At 36.7% G+C, this 19,001-nt stretch overlaps 1 protein-coding gene across 1 annotated transcript in view; it reads right to left on the bottom strand.

Annotated features, from left to right (window-relative positions):
* LOC114643479 (E3 ubiquitin-protein ligase rnf213-alpha-like) overlaps positions 1-19,001 on the bottom strand; it is a 367,913-nt gene that overhangs the window by 189,645 nt on the left and 159,267 nt on the right. The window contains 4 exon segments of the mRNA XM_051918940.1: positions 4,777-6,034; positions 11,551-11,718; positions 14,857-14,994; positions 15,636-15,853. Coding sequence (XP_051774900.1) covers positions 4,777-6,034; positions 11,551-11,718; positions 14,857-14,994; positions 15,636-15,853 — 1,782 coding nt within the window.

Raw genomic sequence — 19,001 nt, 5'->3', positions numbered from 1 at the left:
TAAAACCAGCGCTTTGTGTGTTTTTCAAAAAACTGTTTTTTGGAAAAAACATTCAGCCCTCAAAGAGTTAAGCAAAAAGTATTAAAGAAAGACACCAACTGTTTCATAATTAAAAGTAAATAAACTGTTAACCAAAGCAAAGAAACTCCTGTCAGATTTTAAGAGAAGAAAAAAGGAAGCGATTCTAAACTAAAGTTTAAGGATATGGCACCAAACAATAGACAACCCAGACTAGCTATATAGTTTGTGTCCATTTGACAACATATGAGCATTGTTGATTCTCCACAGGGAGATCTAGTAAGGATGAAAGGGAAAGATAATGGGAATGAGTGGTTTTACAGAAAGAGGCTAGTGCAAGTTTTGTAGCAATCGTCACTAATGCAAAACATGTTTGCTGGAAAATGAAAACTGAAGAAAGAGTCAGATCTAAGGGTGTACTCACACGAGGTACATTTGTTCCATACCGTATCCAAGCGTGACTGTCCCCCCTCCCTACTCTCACTGTGCTTAACATTCCGGGCCCTGGCACACTTTCGTCATAACCATGCAACTTTGTGTAAAGCCAAAACAAGATCTGAACATGGAGTGACAGCATGCATGTCAAAATGGTTTTACTTATTTTGTGGTTGTTTTAGAGTCGTGTAAAGTGAGATAACGCTCTATCCTCTTACAAATGTATTCAGTGTGCAGCACAGTGTTTTGGTGTTAATCGTGCTACACGTACAAGAAGATTTTTACAGTGACAAATGCTGTTAAGGAAGGAATTTGCAGCTTTTCTTGCCAACTACAATTCAGAGCACAGGAGCAAAAATGAGGATTAATATCAAGGACATGGGAAAGTGTGTAAATGGTAAATGAATTAGAACTGGGTATGTTGATAATCTGGATTTTTGGATACCAAAGACATATTTTTAATAACAGAATTCCACGAGATTGGTGAAGTAAAAAGAAGGTCCCTTTGCCACACAGACTCAATTAGTGAAAGCCAGCAAGATATCTTAGGATGATGAAAAGAATAAAGTTGGCACTGGTTTCTGAGTCTGGGACAAAGAAAGCTAAAAATTATATTGAGGATGTGATAAGATAGTTGGTGAAATTGAAACCCCACACATATTAAGGATAAAGTTGTAAATAAAATAAAAGACTAGAACAAAAAGTCATTTTAATGTTCAAAACTCACAAAACTGAACTGTCCTTTATAATCAATATATAAAATAAGAAAATGGACTGAAAAAAAAAACTCAGAATGTGAACAGTACTAACAAGGATTAACCTGTCAGAAATAAGGACACCTGAGCAAACAGCCAGTAATTAGAAAACCTGGACCTTTTGACAATTATTTGAATGGAGTCTCCTTGGACTTTTTAACTCTGGACTCTTTAATCATGTTAAACACACTCTGTGTATATTTTTAAACAACTGCTATAGATTAATTGTAAATTCTGTATCTTTACTGACTTGAACCTTGTTAATTTATTAGACCTAGGGTAATTAGGATCAGAATGGACAAACAGACTGAAAAAGGCCAACACTTATTGATTATTCTTGTAATTTGAGGTGAAGTTAGGCCTTAATGTTTGGGTACATGCTGGACAGATCAGGAGGGAAGAACAGAAGGCAGGCAGAGCAGAGCAGAAGAGCTGAGAAGGAGAAGAGCCCAAAGAAACTGACAAGGACCTCGGAGGACTGAACACCAATCTGAAGCAACTCTGCAGTCAAATTTTAAAATACTTATCTTCTATCACTTTAATATTCTGCACAGGTATTTTCAGTAAGACCTTTGATGAAATATATTTCTTAACCTAAATCTATTTTTAAAATACATTTCCTACTTTTTGCTACAATTGGCTTTATTGTGTTTTTATTAATGCTGCTTTAGAGCAATATTAATTTTACACTGTTTGAATGTACTTAATACATACAATACAATATTAAGTTTAGTACTTTTACTTCGTTTTCTACAACTTCTTCTGAACGTTATATAAAATCCACAAAGTGCTTCTGTTGCTCTGCATAAAACCACTTCCATATTTAACAGTGAAGAGCTAAAACAACACTTTTCCTTCTGTTGGACACATAATAAAACAAATGAAGTTGAAACTAATATTTTTCAGTGAAAATAGTTTAAAATCTGCAACCACAGAGTGACACCAGGGTTCTGTAGACTTGCAACAAGAAGACCAAGGTTTGAAGCCCAGGTGTTCTGTGCATGGAGTTTGCATGTTCTCACTATGTCCACATGGGTTTCCTGACAGAGTCCAAAAACATGTAGGTTAGGTGAAATGGTATTGCTAAATTAGCCCTAGTACGATGTGACATTTCTCTTAGAACATTTAGTAGTTCTTAATCAAGATGGAACCAGTAGCAAGTGAGGAGAGAGATTAGACTTTCTGTGCAAGTGTACAGTGTTTCTTAAAAATCAAAATAATTAAAGTGCATACAGTAATTCAATAAATAAATCCTTAAAAACTATTCCCATAAACCCATGTCTTCAGGGGTGCAAACTAATATCCAATAAAAATACTTTTAAAATCCAAGGAAATCCATCCATTTTGTATTCTGTTTTCCAGCCAGGACACCATAAAGAATCCATCTAGTATAGTCCACTGAATCCTGGTGTACCACTTTCACTGGTGCCCACAGATCACTCAGCTCTTTGCTCTCTACACCTATGCCGCTATACTGTTTTCCACACACAATTCCTCCACTAGCATGTGCAGTTTGCCTACAGGGAGTCAAATTCAGAAAATTGGTGGATTCCGGAAAAAAAAAAGAAAAATAAAAGAATTATTTTCTCCTTGAGCATTGCGTACCTCCCCTTTTTGGATGTTTCAATGTAGCTTATTATTTCCAAAGGGCATAACACAATCGGTATACAAGGCAGAGTTGCCGTACAAGAGGGATACAACAAATATGTGTCAGACATCAATCTTCTCTCAAGGTAAGTGATCCAACTGCTAACCAGATGACTGATAAAGCTGCTAGTGCAGAGGTTTTCAAACTAGGGTCCGCTGTGCTACGCTTAGGAGTCAGCTTCAGCACTTGTCAAAGTTGACTTTTTAAAAAAATGAAGTCAGATTTTAAAGATTGTCTCAAGTTATCTCATGTAGTTTTTAAATAAATATAACTCAAAATGTTCTTCAATTCTTGCTTTAAATCAGTCCTAATATCAATGAAGTTATTGTTCGTTCACAAGCTGTGAGATAAGTGAGGAGCCTCCACGTGATACATATGGGGTACATACACAGATACATATTCTGCTCTTTCTCATAATGCTCCTGCTGTGAAACTTCACCCCCATCTCTTCCATCCCACCTCATTTCCTTTCCCTATCCATCACCTGCATCTATTCAAAGTCTTCCTCTGCTTACATTGGGTCCAATGTATCCCCATGCTCAAAACTTTTGAGTTGATCCATGCTAGAATCAAGACTACCTGGAAACCACACAATCAAAACCTGGGGATTTTTGCGAAAAAAGAGCATCTTGTAAGGCGAGTGCCATCTTTCTCACCCCTTCCATTCCTCAATGAGAAGTTTGCACAGTGTGTGTGTTTCTCTGTCTCTCTCAGGTCCAATCTGTATTCTATTTACTATTAGGGTGCACCTCTTGATAATACTTGACAGCACTGCATACCATTTAATGGCATTTTCAGAAAATAATTAATTCAGCAAATAAACTTCCATCTTTTATAAGACATAGTCTGATTCACCTCAGTACTGTACATCATACATATTATACATTTCTCAACTTAGTACATGCAAAGAATAGAGAGTGAAGGCCCTAACTGTGCACAATGTCAAATGGAACCTTCTTCACTGCATTATAAGTTTTACTGGTGCCCATGTGCTCGGACCTTACTTAACCCAAAAATCGGTGCCAACACTGAGACTAACATTCCCATCATGCAGCATTAGTGCACTGGAATGCATCAGGATGCACACAGTTTTGTAGCAAGCAAAGCAAGATATACACAACTTTTCTTTTCAATCAATTTGGCATTTTCTCACAGAACAACAGCTTTCGTCTACGAGTATTTCAATTTGTTTCATTGCGGGTTGTGTTGAGCTAAACTGAATTCCCCAAAAACAGTTTTTCTCCTGTTTATTTATACAGGCAACATCAGGTACTTTGGCTAGTTATCAATTAAAACCTGTAATTTACACTATATTTCTAGTAATTCATCTATTTTTAAACTTATCCGGAAGAAACCTATCCCATCTACAGTAACAATGAGAATGTCATATTTCACTAAACGGCACATTCACTTAATTAGGTACAGTTCAAAGCTTATGTATCTGGCAGTCACTAAAATAACTAAGTATTCTAATTCATTGCTAATCTCAGTATTTTTCAGTGATAAAAATGATTGAAATCTTATTCCACTGCTCTCAGGATGGGTAGAAGAGGATATATATTATGTTTTAGTGAAATGTAGAATTGTATGTTCTACTGATTTGTAACTTACTGTAATACAATAAGTGATAGGTCCAGACTGCATACCTGGAGGACAGCATAAGTATGAGTTTAATTATTTATTTGTTTGTTAATTTTGTATAAGAACAAGGCATTTATTAGTTTTTTAAATATATTTCTTGAAAATTTTAAATAGTGTTTATCAGGATGAAGAACAAAATTCAATACAAAGAGTGCAACAAATTAAATGGAAATTCTCTGCAACACAAATTCCCTATAAAGACAAAATGTAGATATTACCATAATAAAAAACAGAAATGAGACATTTTAAGTTGAACAAAACTGCATTATGGATACTTACCAACACCTGCTCTTTTAGAAGACACAATTCCCACAAACATCCTGTCTTTGAATACAGAAGCTGCAGAGGATACTGACTCTGGAACTTTGTAGTGGCTGGAGAGATATGTCTGGATTTTTTCAAGTGGTTCATGCAGTGTTATGTGCACCTTGTGCTGACTAAATGCTGAAGGAATGTAGCAATGTTCCCCAGTAGAGCTGCAGATCACAACCAATTTGTAATCCTTCTTGCTTTGCTTTTCAAGTCTTTGAAAGAGCTGTTCAAACCTGAAACCCACTTCATAAGGCAGCCGATCAGCATATAACATTGTGTAAATCTTACTGCCCTTGTACTGTGTGGACAAGCATCTCCTTATGAACAGCTCTACTTGTTCGTAGGCTGTGTCAGCTGTGCACAAAAGGACTTCATCATAGGTTGGTAGCTGTTCTTTTCCACTGTACATGTAGATATACAATGAAGACAGGAGAACTTCAGAAGTGTGACAACTTATGAGGTTTGGACGTCCTTCTTGCAAAAATGTTGGCAGTTTCCTGCAGACCAAATTCTTCTGCATATTACCCAAAACTGCCAGTAATTCCCCTAATGTGCTGACCTTTAAACAGTGTGGAAGAAAGAATTCCATATTGTTCATGTAAAACGTCCAAATGATTTCTACCTGATCTACAGCTGTTACATTAGACAGTAGTCCTGGAAGATATTTAATATTGTACCTGTCTTTTACAGTATGTAAAAGAGAGTTTGAGGAACTGCTGATGTCCATGGTGACTTCCGCCTGAAAAGATTCAAGATATATATCAAAGTCCTCTTCTGAATGCTTGGCAATACTGTTGTATGTCCACTGATGCCAGGCCTCTCTGATATCATCAAGAGTACAATCAGCCTTGATAAATGACAGCATTATCAGAACTTGATCTTCTAACTTGTTCCAGTTTTTATCAGATAATTGTTTACACAAGAAAACAATTTGCTCAGCAGTATAATAGTTTAAATAATAATATTGCGATCTGCTTCTGTCTATGTAAACTTTCCAAGACTCAAAACACTTTTCCATCCTCCTGCAGAGTTCTGGTAGCTCTTCTACAGCTTCACCAGTTACAACTATGTCATATATTTTGTCTTCAAGGTGAAAATCCATAACCAGACACACCTCTTTATTTCCAGAACAAGTAATGGTTGCTTCCCATTCTCTGAAAAGCATATTTCCAGCAGAGTACAAGTCAATAAAAGTTGTGGCAAGCCTCTGGACATTTGAAAAAACCTGTAGGGAAAAAAACAATTTCAGACAAAGGCTAATACAGTATATTGTTTAAATTAACTAGGCGAGTATATCAGTCATCATAATGAATAGAATGATCAATAAGTGACACTACAGCAATTTTCACTTAATGCAAAGTATACTTTGTACAATCCATCCATCCATCCATTTTCCAACCTGCTGAATCTGAACACAGGGTCACGGGGTTCTGCTGGAGCCAATCCCAGCCAACACAGGGCACAAGGCAGGAACCAATCCAGGGCAGGGTGCCAATACTTTGTATAAGTATTACTTAAATTATATAATATAGACATATTATTAAATTCAGTTTATCTATTATAACCTAATTTTAAAAAACTAGTCACATTTTTAAAGAAATATCAATGCATATGTTTTAATCAAACTGGGTGGATCTTAGTATACCCTTCCAGGGGATCTGTTTAAGTCAGGGCTTCTCAGGTTTCAGACTTTAACACTAGAATTGCCAAAGCCAAAGTGCATTATTTCTCCGATGTAGAACCCTCGTCATCATCTGAGTTCACCTCTGTTATAGGACATCTTTATGTGAAAACAGCAGTGTCAGATCGGGGGGAAGATGAATGCGACTGGGTAAATAAAACTGAATTAAAAAAAAAAAACAAAGCTAACCTTTACAAGTACCATAAATTTACACCAGCTCTTATAGACTCAAATCAAATGTATGTTTTTATTCTAAAATAGTAAGAATAATAGCAACTCACTTCTCAAAACTGAGTCATCTGGGGTCAAACCTGTGATGCTTTGATTACCAAGCAACAGTTGTTACTGTTGCGCCACCAAAGCGGTCATATCCAAAGCGTGTCAATGTCGCACCCTAATGCGGGTTCTTTTTCTGCAGTTATATTCTTGAATAGAAGCGCACATGTTCTGTTATATTTGTACCTTTTGTGAAAGTGTTTACTTGATATTTGGACATCACGCTTCACACATTATATACTTCATGTCTACATTTTGTCAATTATTACTAAAACATGACAAATGTTTCTGTTTTAACAATGTGTTTACATAGATTGTTGTAGACACGGAACACATATGAAATGCATGTGTTCCATATAACGATATAGTATTTATAAAAGGTGTAATTTTGTTTAAATTCTCACTATATACAACTCTAAGCAACTGACACACAAGTAAACAGACTTGAGCTGAGAAAGCTGTACGGCGGTCGGGGGATGCGATAGCAGGCTGCTTATCGACGCATTTACAACATAAAAGACGCTAACAGAAAAGTTCGAAGGGATTTAAGGTGGGATGGATTTACAAGTTTTTTCGTAGGCTTTGGTAATTCTAGTGTTAAAAGTTAATATTCTTTCTTCTCCTTATTTTTTTCCTATTTACAGTTGTAATCAGTGCTCAGATCATGTGGATGTTGTCCTTTCTCTTCTAGTTCTTAGTAAATTCTTTCTCACCCTCTATAAAACCAGTGTGTTCTCAATATTCAGTCTTAAACAAAACCTTTTCCTTTAAACTTTACCTGACTATGGAATACACCAGATGATATATTATCTTGGAATTATATTCATAAAAATATAACATTAGTTACCAGAAATCCAAACTATCAATATACTTAATATTGAGCTGTTCACAGACTCTACGTTGCACTCTATAATTGCTGCCCAATGGAACTTCCTCTTCTGTCCTTTTTCATCCCAAAAGACTTAGGAAATTTTATTTATGTTCTGAGAATATCCATCACTTTCCAGGTTCTGGGGATTCATGTATAACACCATGTGTAGAAATCAAACTAAAACACAGCGTACGGACAATAGTGGAAATGTGCATAAGCACAAAAAAATTCAGATGCATAAAACCATACATAAGCCAACTTCCACAAACTTCAGCTCCATAAATCACAGTGAGCGTGGAATGTAGCACACGGGCCTGCCACCCACCCCAAATCCTCCCGTAATTTTGCATATTTTAATATGCTAATCCATATAAATATCACCTTCCGTTCAGTGTTTGGTTAAAAGACAATGGCAAAAGCACACGAAAAGAAGAATTTCAGAGAATGCAAAGTGGAGGCAAAGAAAAACATACTATTTGTTGGCTTAAGCAGTCGTACAAACAAAAAAAAGAAGTTGGTCGAAGGATAGAGAGTGGCGGAGACACTCGAAAGTTCAAGTTCAGAAAGTTCCACAGTGCCCAAAATAAAAAACGATGTAGTCAAATATCAAAGTCACCGCGAAAATTCGAGTCGTAGCCCACTGTCTGAGAGTCATATGGAAGCATATTAGGGTACAGAGAAAAGAAAAAAAAACAGGGACACAGTGAAGAAAAAGAAGGTTGAAATGTCAAGTTTAATCTTGGAATTTCCACTTCAATCCAAGTTTATTTTGTCATTAAAGTAGAACATATTAATCTTCATCTTAAAATCAATGTTTAATTTACTACCGTTTCTCAGATCCCATCATGTGTAAAGTAGCACGTTAAATGCTTTGTATTCTGTGTGTTCTGTGTGTGTGAAACACTATGTGCTTCTTGAACGGACTTTCTCATTCGAAGACAGGAGCATGCAGGCACTGATCTCCAAACAGAATACATTACATTCATGATATCACAGCTCTCTGAACATGTTAGAATACTAAGATGTATACTATATATCTTTTTCATTATGAAATGCATTAAAGCATGTATTAAACATGGGGGCATGATAGCACGGCAGTAGCAATGAGCTGGCACCCCATCCAGGGATTGTTGGGATGTGCACGACCCTTGAGGAAATAATTTATTGCAGCAGTACTGTGTCTGTCAAGCATACCAACCCCCAATTCCTGTCCTTACTTGTAGTACAAGTTTACAGTGAGGAAATTGTAATTCTAAGTACAAACAGTTCCACTGCTTGAGTGCATGTGTAGCTCTTGGGATGAAACTGTTTCTGAACCTGGAGACCCATGCAGGAAAGGCTCTGAAGCGTTTGTCAGATGGTAGAAGTTCAAATAGCCTGTTGCAGAGCCCACATGGGAGAAGCAGGTGAGACGCTGACACTAACAGAGAAGAAGCACCGGGGATTGTCATCCATTTTTTAAAGACTGCTTCCTGTTGACGTTTTAACGTCATGTTAAAGGATTGTTATTCTTGTGTATTTTAAACCTCCACTTCACAACTGTTTTAAGGATTATTTATTTAAAGATTTATTGAATGCTCTACTGCACTTTGGACACCTGTTTTGATTCTTTTAATAATCAGTTATATTATTTACCAGTGTTATTTATTAAAGGTAGACTACAGTATATATTATTTATCAGTGTTATTTGTTAGGAAAATTGATTTTTATGTTAATATTTTTGGGGTGCGCAACGGATTAACTGGATTTCCATTATTTTCAATGGGGAAGTTTGTTCTAGATACGAGAAATTTGCTATACGAGCTCAGTACTGGAACGAATTAAACTCTTATCTCAAGTTTCCACTGTATTACCCTCACATCTTTCTTATTTGATCTCATCTCCAGCTGTGATTTAGGAAACAATGCAGGAAAATTAACCCTGGCTCGTTGCTGGAGAAAAAAATCTGCCTGCTTCTATAGCTCAATGGAAATGATCCTTTTATAAACATACTCTTCTTGAGTACTCAGCAATGAAATCAATTGTACTCAAATCACATGCCTTTTCCCCCCTCTGAAAGGTGATTAATTTACAGCCAAGTCTCACATTTCTGGGTCCTTTCAGCATTGTACTGTGCTGAAGCTGGATGTGCATTAGCATCTTCATGTAGCACAAGCAAAGAAAGACGATTGTTTATTCATGTATTTGCATACATTGTGGAGCCTGTTCAGTCTGTGAATATGTAGTAGGTGAGCAACCTTTCAGCACTGTGCTCTTTGCTCGCAGCTTGCTCCCTGCACAATGTGCCATCTCATATATTCTCCTTTCCCCACACCACCTTAATGCTGGGTGTGTGTTTTGTGTTGCAAACTGTGTTGAAAACATTGTGATGTCTGGGTCACCCACAACAGGCAAACTCTTCCTTGAACACAGGACATTGGCAGTCATGACCAAGGATGGAATGGGCAATGAGAATACTCACACTCAGCAAGAGATGGTGCACAAAGTGCAGTGTTAGCATTAATTAAATAAATATACTGTAGTATTAAATAATCCAATAAAAAACATGTTTGGTATAAGTTAAAAGTCACAAATAATCTGAAAATGGGTAAAATCAAAGGTTAAAAACTCAAACACGATATATCTAAAAATGTCCCTTGAGCCTCTGTAATTCCTTCTAAAAACTGACGTATTCTCTGATTACCCTTTTTGGACTTGTCAGCAAGAGGAAACATCATCCAGCAGACGCAGTTGACCCTTTATATCTGGTTCATGTCTCTGCCGCAGTCATCCTTTCTGCTGCCCCTTGCCTTTGGCGGGAATCTCTCAGAGAGGCTGGTAACTCCTGCTACTCTGAACTCTCAACAGAAGCGACCCTACCTCATAGCACCTCTGCTCGGGGCCCACCACCTGCCTCCTCTCCATAGCAGTACAAGCTCAGGAATGATCCTGACTTTCTTCCTTTTCTTTAACCTTCTGTCTTTCTTTCGATTCTTTTTTCTTTCTTCTTTTTTTTTTTTTTTTTTAACAAATGTGGGTGTAGTTGATTACAATCACTTGAGCATTAATGAGGAAACAAGCTAGGCTGACTGCAATTACAAATGAATGTGCGAACAGCCAATTAACACCTACTGAACACACATATCTACCATCAAAGCTTCATTGCACTGCTTTTATTAAAAAAACTGCACACTGTCATGGATCTCAAGTCATTTTAAGTTTCATTTTAAGTTAGTTTAACTTGTTTTTTTGCCCTGTAATTGGTATAGTTTTTCAGATTTGTCTATTATTTTCTTTATAATGTACAGTGAAATAATGTGAGTGGTAAGCGTGACAGGTATTCAGTGAAAACTTTCTAGTTTTCTAAGAAGCAGCAATACAAACTGCAAGCAATTTAAAATTTTCAGAAATTTCAGTAACAGTAATACGATAGGATTTACCAAGGTAAAACAAATGTGTAATTGTGGTCAAGTGCAAGTCAAAAACAGACAGAGATGATGATTTTCACTTTGGTACCATTGCTCAGTGGCATTACTTGCATTGGTGATGTGGGTCTTCCGTGTAGAAAACCATAAAGAAAGATGTTTGAAATTATTTGTTTTCTGAATAGAATTTTACATTTAGCCGTGCAGCTATTTAGGAAAAGCTGATAAAGGACATGATCATGACATGCACACTGAAAAAATAATTAAAGGTTTAACAAAATTAAGGCAACATTTTTAATTGGTATGCACTTCCTGGCAGTTTGGAACAACCCAATAAAAGCCACACCACATATCAACTGAAATATTTCTACACCTCCATGAGCATCAATGGATGTTTCTGAAATACAAACATCAGTATTTTTTTTGTTTTTTCCACTGTTGACTAGTTTACTTATTTCCCTATTAACACTGTTACATAAAGTGTTCAACAACATAAAATATTGTTTTACCTCCACAAAATGGTCAACTTCATACTGTCCCTGTTCACCTTTCCCAGACATCAACATCAGTTTATTTTGAAGCTCTTTGATGTCATCTAAGGAATAGTGACGAAATTCTGGAAAACCTTCTTCATGCTCCTCTGGTATCTTCAATTGTAAAGCAGTGTCTAATGATAACTATTAAAAGAAAATGAAGAGAAAACATATAATGGCAAATCTAACCGAAGGAATTTGACAAGCAACAAAGCTCTTAACTGAAATGTATACAGTGGAAGGAAAAAATCTGAAGGTTACAAAAAACCATGAGTGAGCCACACATGTTGGAGGAAATATCAAAAATGTACCATTAACATAACATAGCTCTTAACCAACAAGTTTAAAAAGAAAGAAGCACCTATATTCACATGATTGCTGCTCAAAATGAAGACTTCATTGCCGTAAGTAAGTACAGTAATTTTCAGTTGAGAAAATATGGGTTTATATATGGTCCATTTATCAGGGTGGAATAGGAAAGTACAGGACCGTATACAGAGAAAGAGGTTGTTGAAGAGATGCAGAAAGTAGACAGAAGTACAAGGAGATAAGGGTAAGGTGAAGAGAGTAGTGGTGAAAGCTAAAGAAATAGCATATGATGAGTTGTATAAGAGGTTGGACACTAAGGAGGGAGAAAAAGGACCTGTACTGATTGGCTAGACAGAGGTATCAAGCTATGAAAGCTGTACAGCAGGTTAGGGTGATAAAGGATAAAGATGGAAATGTACTCACAAGTGAGGAGAGTGTGTTGTGCAGATGGAAAAAGTACTCTGAGAGGCTGATGAATGAGAGAGAGAGAGACAGAAGTTGGATGATGTGGAAATAGTGATTCAGGAAGTACAATGGATCAGCAAGGAGGAAGTAAGGATAGCTATGAAGACGAAGAAAAACGTAAAGGCTTTGGTCCAGATGACATACCTGTGGAAGCATGAAGGTATTTAGGACAGATGGCAGTGGAGTTTTTAACCAGATTGTTTAATGGAATCTTGGAAAGTGAGAGGATGCCTGAGGAGTGGAGAAGAAGTGTACTGGTGCCGATATTTAAGAATAAGTGGGATGTGCAGAACTGTAGTAACTACAGGGGGATAAAATTGATGATCCACAGCTTGAAGTTATGGGAAAGAGTAGTGGAAGCTAGGTTAAGAAGTGAGGTGATGATTAGTTAGCAGTAGTATGGTTTCACGCGAAGAAAGAGCACCACAAATGCAATGTTTGCTCTGAGGGCGTTGATGGAGTGTGGGGGTTTTAACCAGATTTTGGAAAGTGAGAGGATGACCAAGGAGTGGAGAAAAAGTGTAGTTTTACCGATTTTAAAGAATAAGGGATGTGTGCAAAGCTGTAGTAACCACAGAGGGATAAAACTGATGAGCCACAGCATGAGGTTATGGGAAAGAGAAGTGGAAGCTTGGTTAAGAAGGGAAGTGATGATTAGAGAGCAGCAGTATGGTTCCATGCAGGTAAACAGCACTACAGATGAGATGTTTGCTCTGAGGGTGTTGATGGAGAAGTATAGAGAAGGCCAGAAGGAGTTGCATCATATTTGTGGACTTAGAGAAGGCATATGGCAGAGTGCCTAGAGAGGAGTTGTGGTACTGTATGAGGAAGTTGGGAGTGGCAGAGAAGTATGTAAGAGTGGTACAGGATATGTATGAGGAAAGTGACAGTGGTGAGGTCTGCAGGAGTCACTGATGCATTCAAGGTAGAGGTGGGATTACACCAGGGATCAGCTCTGAGCCCTTTCTTATTTGCAATAGTGATGGACAGGTTGACAGATGAGATTAGACAGGAGTCTACTCTCGCAGGTTGAGGAGCCCCTAGAGAGGTTGAGATATGCTCTAAAGGGGAGAGGAATGAAGGTCAGTAGGAACAAGACAGAATACATGTATGTGAATGAGAGTGAAGTCAGAGGAATGGTAAGGATGCAGGGAATAGAGCTGGCGAAGATGGAGGAGTTTAAATACTTGGGATCAACACTACAGGTTAACAGTGACTGTGTAAGAGAGGTAAAGAAGAGAGTGCAGGAGGGTTGAATGAGTGCAGAAGAGTGTCAGGTGTGATTTGTGACAGTGGGTACCAGCAGAAGTAAAAGGGAACATCTACAAGATGGTAGTGAGACCAGCTATGTTATATGGATTGGAGATGGTTGCACTGATCAAAAAACAGGAGACAGCTGGAGGTGGCAGAGTTAAAGATGTTAAGACGTGCGTTGGGTATGACAAGAATGGACAGGGTTAGAAATGAGTACATTAGAGGGTCAGGTTGGACGGTTGGGAAACAAAGTCAGAGAGGCGAGATTGAGTTGGTTTGGACATCAGCAGAGGAGAGATGCTGGGAACATTGGGAGGAAGGTGTTAAAGATGGAGCTCCCAGCAATTTAATTTGGAAAAACTCTTAAGAAAAATTGTCAATTATGATGACTATAAGAAATGTCATTCTCCAGTTTTCTTACAATTTTTTATGTTTTTACATTTTTACTCTTTACTGTTCCTGCCTTGCTTTTCCTGTTTAAATTTACAAACAATTTTTTGAGTAATTATTTTAATTATAAGAATCTTTTGCACTTTAGCTAGAATGGATTAAAATTTTTAGACCACAAACAGTCTTCAGCTTAATTATTATATCACGAGTTTTTGAGGGCACATGGTGAATGTTCCATGCAGCTAGCACATGATGTTTTTGTATGTGCTAGTGAATCCAAAGAGCACTTGCTTACCAGACTTATTTACCACACAAGACTGTTTTTATGGAAAAAGATGATCCGCTATTGGCAATCCCTAACAGGAGCAGCCGAAAGAAATACTGTACAAGTTGTATCTATGTTGTACTTATATTGAAGTATTAGAGTAGATCACATAGCTTTGTACCTATCTTTTCCAACCTTTTTCCTCTTATGTATGTTTTGAGATAAATGATTTTATTTGAACATACATTTGTTGATGATGACTTTTACTCTCAACATGTGTTTATCAACAGACAACAAAATTACCAAATTGTTAAAAATAAAGATAAGCACCTACTTTCATAGTGAATAATGTTTCTATGCAACAAAAAATAAAACAGAATATATTACACTATTTTTAGAAAAAGAAAAAAACTTTTATATTTACTGCTTTCAAGACCAAAGTTGATCAAAGCTACCAAAAATTAATCCAGTTGGATATTCACTTTCTTGGTTTGCTCGTAATAAGAAAGGTTAACCAATAACCAGTAAAAAAAAAAGTAAGAAAAATATCATAAGGCTTTCACATTTATACAGAACGTTTTGTTTTGTTTTTTTTTTACCTTTTTATGTTGTTGTGATCGGATGATATAGATGCCTTTATTATTAATAGCTGTAGCCAAAGACAATGAGGATAACTCCACAGATCCATGGCTGTCCTTTACAGACTTCAACCATTCTAGATGACGGGCAGTGTCACGCTGAAATAGAAATAAAATTGAGATAAACAGTCTTTACAGGAGCAGTTCTACCTATAAAGTAAAGCCGCAAACCTTACTAAAGAAAAAAATCAAAGAAAAATTTAAAGCATTTTATTAAATAATCAATAGATGTAACTCTCCAAAGATTTACAAAATATGAACTTGAAAAATCAGCTCTGCAATTACTTTGTAATGGTACTATAAAGTGCACTGCCATACAATGAAAAACTTAAAACAGGCTCTAAAGAACAGATGTCTCTCTGAATTGATGTCAGAAACTTTAAATACCAAATGAATACTTACTATATAGGCTATTACAAAAATGTTAAATATACTCATAATAATCTGCTAACAAAGATGTCATTAACTAAGAAAGTCTACAGCACAAATGACAAGCCATAATACAGTGAAAAATAACTGCCTAATGTGTTTTACTTTGTTTCCCAAATCGAAATGAAAGCAACATTTGACGCAGAGCAGTTTTAGAACGTGAACTAAAGTTCATTAGCATAAATGTGACTTTTTCTAAATAACTGTAATACCCTAGCATTAATTCTCAGTAGGGTTATGCCACTTCAAGAGAGAGAGAGAGACACAAAATACTTAAGTAAACATAGAATCTTTTACAAGATCTTATTTACCAGCTTCTTTGGAAGATCTGGATCACTTTCTAGTGCTTTCCACAACTTTTTCAAAGATTCCATAAATGCATTAAAACCAGCATCTGGTTTCAAGTCATAAAGCATGGATGAGTATCCAAGAACAGCATCATGAAAGCAAGCCACACGATCCACATCAAGGTCATTCTCTCCAGCAGAGATGGATGCCAAATCCACAAACACTTTCAGCTCATTGATATCTGAGAAGAATATTAATTAACATTAAATTATGTATACAAAAAACAAAGCTGGTACTACCCATTAAGTATGTATATATTATCATCATCTACCTTTATAGTACAAGTACAAGATAAGCACTCGCTCAAAAATACTAAGTTCAGCAAATGTAATTAAAAAAAGTGTCTGGCATAAAGTAAAAGGCATAGAAGTATCATAATGTAGCTGAGAACAAGTTCCTCCTTCCTTCTTTCCTCCTGGAGTGTTGCCCACTGCCTTCTGACTATCCAATATGAGGTGGCAGGCTCATAATTCTATTATTTCCTGTCCATCGTGGCCAACTGACCTTATCATTGGACCACCATTTAGAGACTTAAAAAAGCAATTCAATAACACAATCATCTGTTTTGGGGGGTGGTTGGTTTGGGGAAGTGTTGGAAATCATCTTCCGTAGAAACATAGTAGCACATTAGTTGCTTTTTTGTTTATAAAGTAACGCAAATATTTTTACCTAAAGAATTTAAGTATAGCCTTAAATTACTTGTTACTTTAAAAAGTAATCTAACTACATAACCTGCGTTACGTTTAATGCATTACTCCCTGCACTGATGATGTCATCTCATTGATCTTCTTCTGATATTGTTTAATGGCTACAAGTGGAGAATTAGTGACACAATGTCCTTCTAAAGGAAGAAATCTTATCCCCAGACCCCAAGGTCACCACACTCACAGCTAACATCAAGAAAACTTGTTGTGTTCTTGATGAAAAGAACAGAGCAGCTCCACTTCAAGGGCTCCTCAGCAAGGCCACCCTGCTCGATCAAAAGTATTGAGGCAACATTGGGGATGCACTGGTTGTAAATGATACGTTGAACCAGCTTTTAAGGAAGATGACAGTGACAGGAAAGGAAGGAGGCCACAGTGACTGAGGTGAGGGCTGCAGCAGGAGATGATGGATGCGCATCTCCTGCACCCAATAAGAGGAGCTTGTGTGACCTGCTGCAGAACAGAAGAACCCAAATTGATACCCATGCTGTGCCAAAGAGTTCAGGTTGATAATGAACTGACACAGTACCTGCAGGACAAGACACTGGATTCCTCTGTGGATACTCTGCTGTGGTGGCATGACAACCAAGCAAGGCTCCCTTTAATGGTGAAGTTAGCAAGAAAATTCATGCACAACAAGTACTGCCTCTGAGAAAATGTTCAGTACGGCTGGCAACATTGTTACCCCAGTGAGATGATGCCTCAAGACGGACAAGGTATATATATTAATGTTCTTTGCCTAGCCAGTGAGGAGCATGATTGGATGTGTATGACAGGGAAATGGCCTGTTTTGGCCATAGTACTTTGTTTATTTTGATTATGGTACCTTGTTTAATGTTTATTAATTATGTTTTTTATTTTATATCTGCCTTGTACAATTTTTGTTTACAAAGGCTAATAGGTAAACAGAAATGCAATTTATATGTTCCAATGTCATAAAGTGTATATGTAGTATGAAACTATTACAGACGAGCACGGTATAAACAAGGACTTGACAGCAGCACTCCAAGATGCACTCCACTCTTGACCATAAAGAACTTCAAAGGTCAACTAGAATATGCCAGATGAAATTTGGATAGGCCTGCAGAGTTTGGGAAACAGTTCTGTGGACTGATGAAACTAAATTGGGAATGTTTTGACACATGGACCAGTGGTATATCTGGCAAGAAAAAGGCTAGGCTTTCAACCAAAAGAATACCATACCCACAGTCAAAAATGGAAGGGAGTCATTGATTACATGGGGATGTTTTTCTGCTGCAGGAATGTGATGACTTCTGTTCAGAAATTGAATCTTGGTAATCACTGTCTTGATTTCCAGCAAGACAATGATGAAAAGTACACCTCCAGGTTAACCAAACCTTGGTTGAGAAATAGGTCCTGGAATGTCCTGGAGTGGCCTTCTCAGTTCCAATCTTTTGTGGGATTTAAGAAGGCAGTTGCAGCACAGAAGCCAACAAACATCAATGATCTAGTGGCTTTGCATGTAAAGAAATGGGCAAAAATTCCAACAGAGAGATGTAATAAGCTTGCCAGCACATACCAAAATAGTTATTAGAAGTTATAAAGACTAAAGGATGCACCATGAAGTACTGAAGCTGGGTGTTGAATTATAGTAGACATGCACATTTATGAAAAGATTTACATTTTTCATTTGAACTCAAACTTAAGTCAATTTATGTTCTCAAAATAACTTTAAAAATGTGTCAAATATTTTTTGTTGTTTAATCAGGCTTTTATCATATATTTTCATTAACCTCAATTCATATCATTATAATGTCTTTTGAGGTGAGGGGGTTGAATATTTCTGACTGCAATTGTATTAGACTTTCTCTATATTCATGGCATAAAAATAACAGAAAGAGACAAGTAAATCATTAATCACAATTATTAGTATGACAATTTAATGTCATTTAAAATTTAATGATTGTGAAAACCCTATTCTCAGCATGGTGGAGAAATGTTGACCAAAACTGACCACAATTTTACAAAATATAAGGAGTACAAGCACTCCTATTATCCCTTAAAAACTGGGTACATTCCTTTCAGAGGTGGTACTGCAAAAAACATTGGTTGGGATTGGGTTTATCTCAGTGGCTGAGGTCACTATAGTGATTAACAAGATTACAAGGATGGTTAAGGTTCTAACATAAATGCTGAAAGCAATAGACATGTTGAGGGTGTTTTGGCTAATATGCCTCTTTAGTGTTGTAGACTGAAGTACTAATCCTCATTTTTAAAAATGAGAATAGGGTGTTCTGTTCAGGGCTGTGGAGTTAATATACAGAGTCTTCTGTTAGTAATTTAACCAATAAACGGTATCAGTCAAATGTTTGGGAACACCCAGATATTTTCATTTTTTTTGATAAAAATTTATACCTTTTTATCAAGATACCATTAAACTGATATAAAAATACAGCCAAGGCATTGCAAGTGTAAAATGGCTATTAATGCTTGAAATGACTGATTTTTGATGAATTACTCACATATAGTAAATTCTATTAGCTTATCCGTAATTTGTCATATGTTAATGCTAAATGGTTAATAGAGAAATCTTTCTAACTACATTAGCGCCAGCTCAATTCACTTGTTTTACACAGTACTAGCATTCCTAAAGTCAAGTTCTGG

Source organism: Erpetoichthys calabaricus, chromosome 14, assembly GCF_900747795.2.
Source record: "Erpetoichthys calabaricus chromosome 14, fErpCal1.3, whole genome shotgun sequence".
In the NCBI taxonomy this organism is placed as follows: Eukaryota; Metazoa; Chordata; class Cladistia; order Polypteriformes; family Polypteridae; genus Erpetoichthys; species Erpetoichthys calabaricus.
The sequence above is the reverse complement of the archived record's forward strand: the minus strand, read 5'-3'. Positions and strand labels throughout refer to the sequence as shown.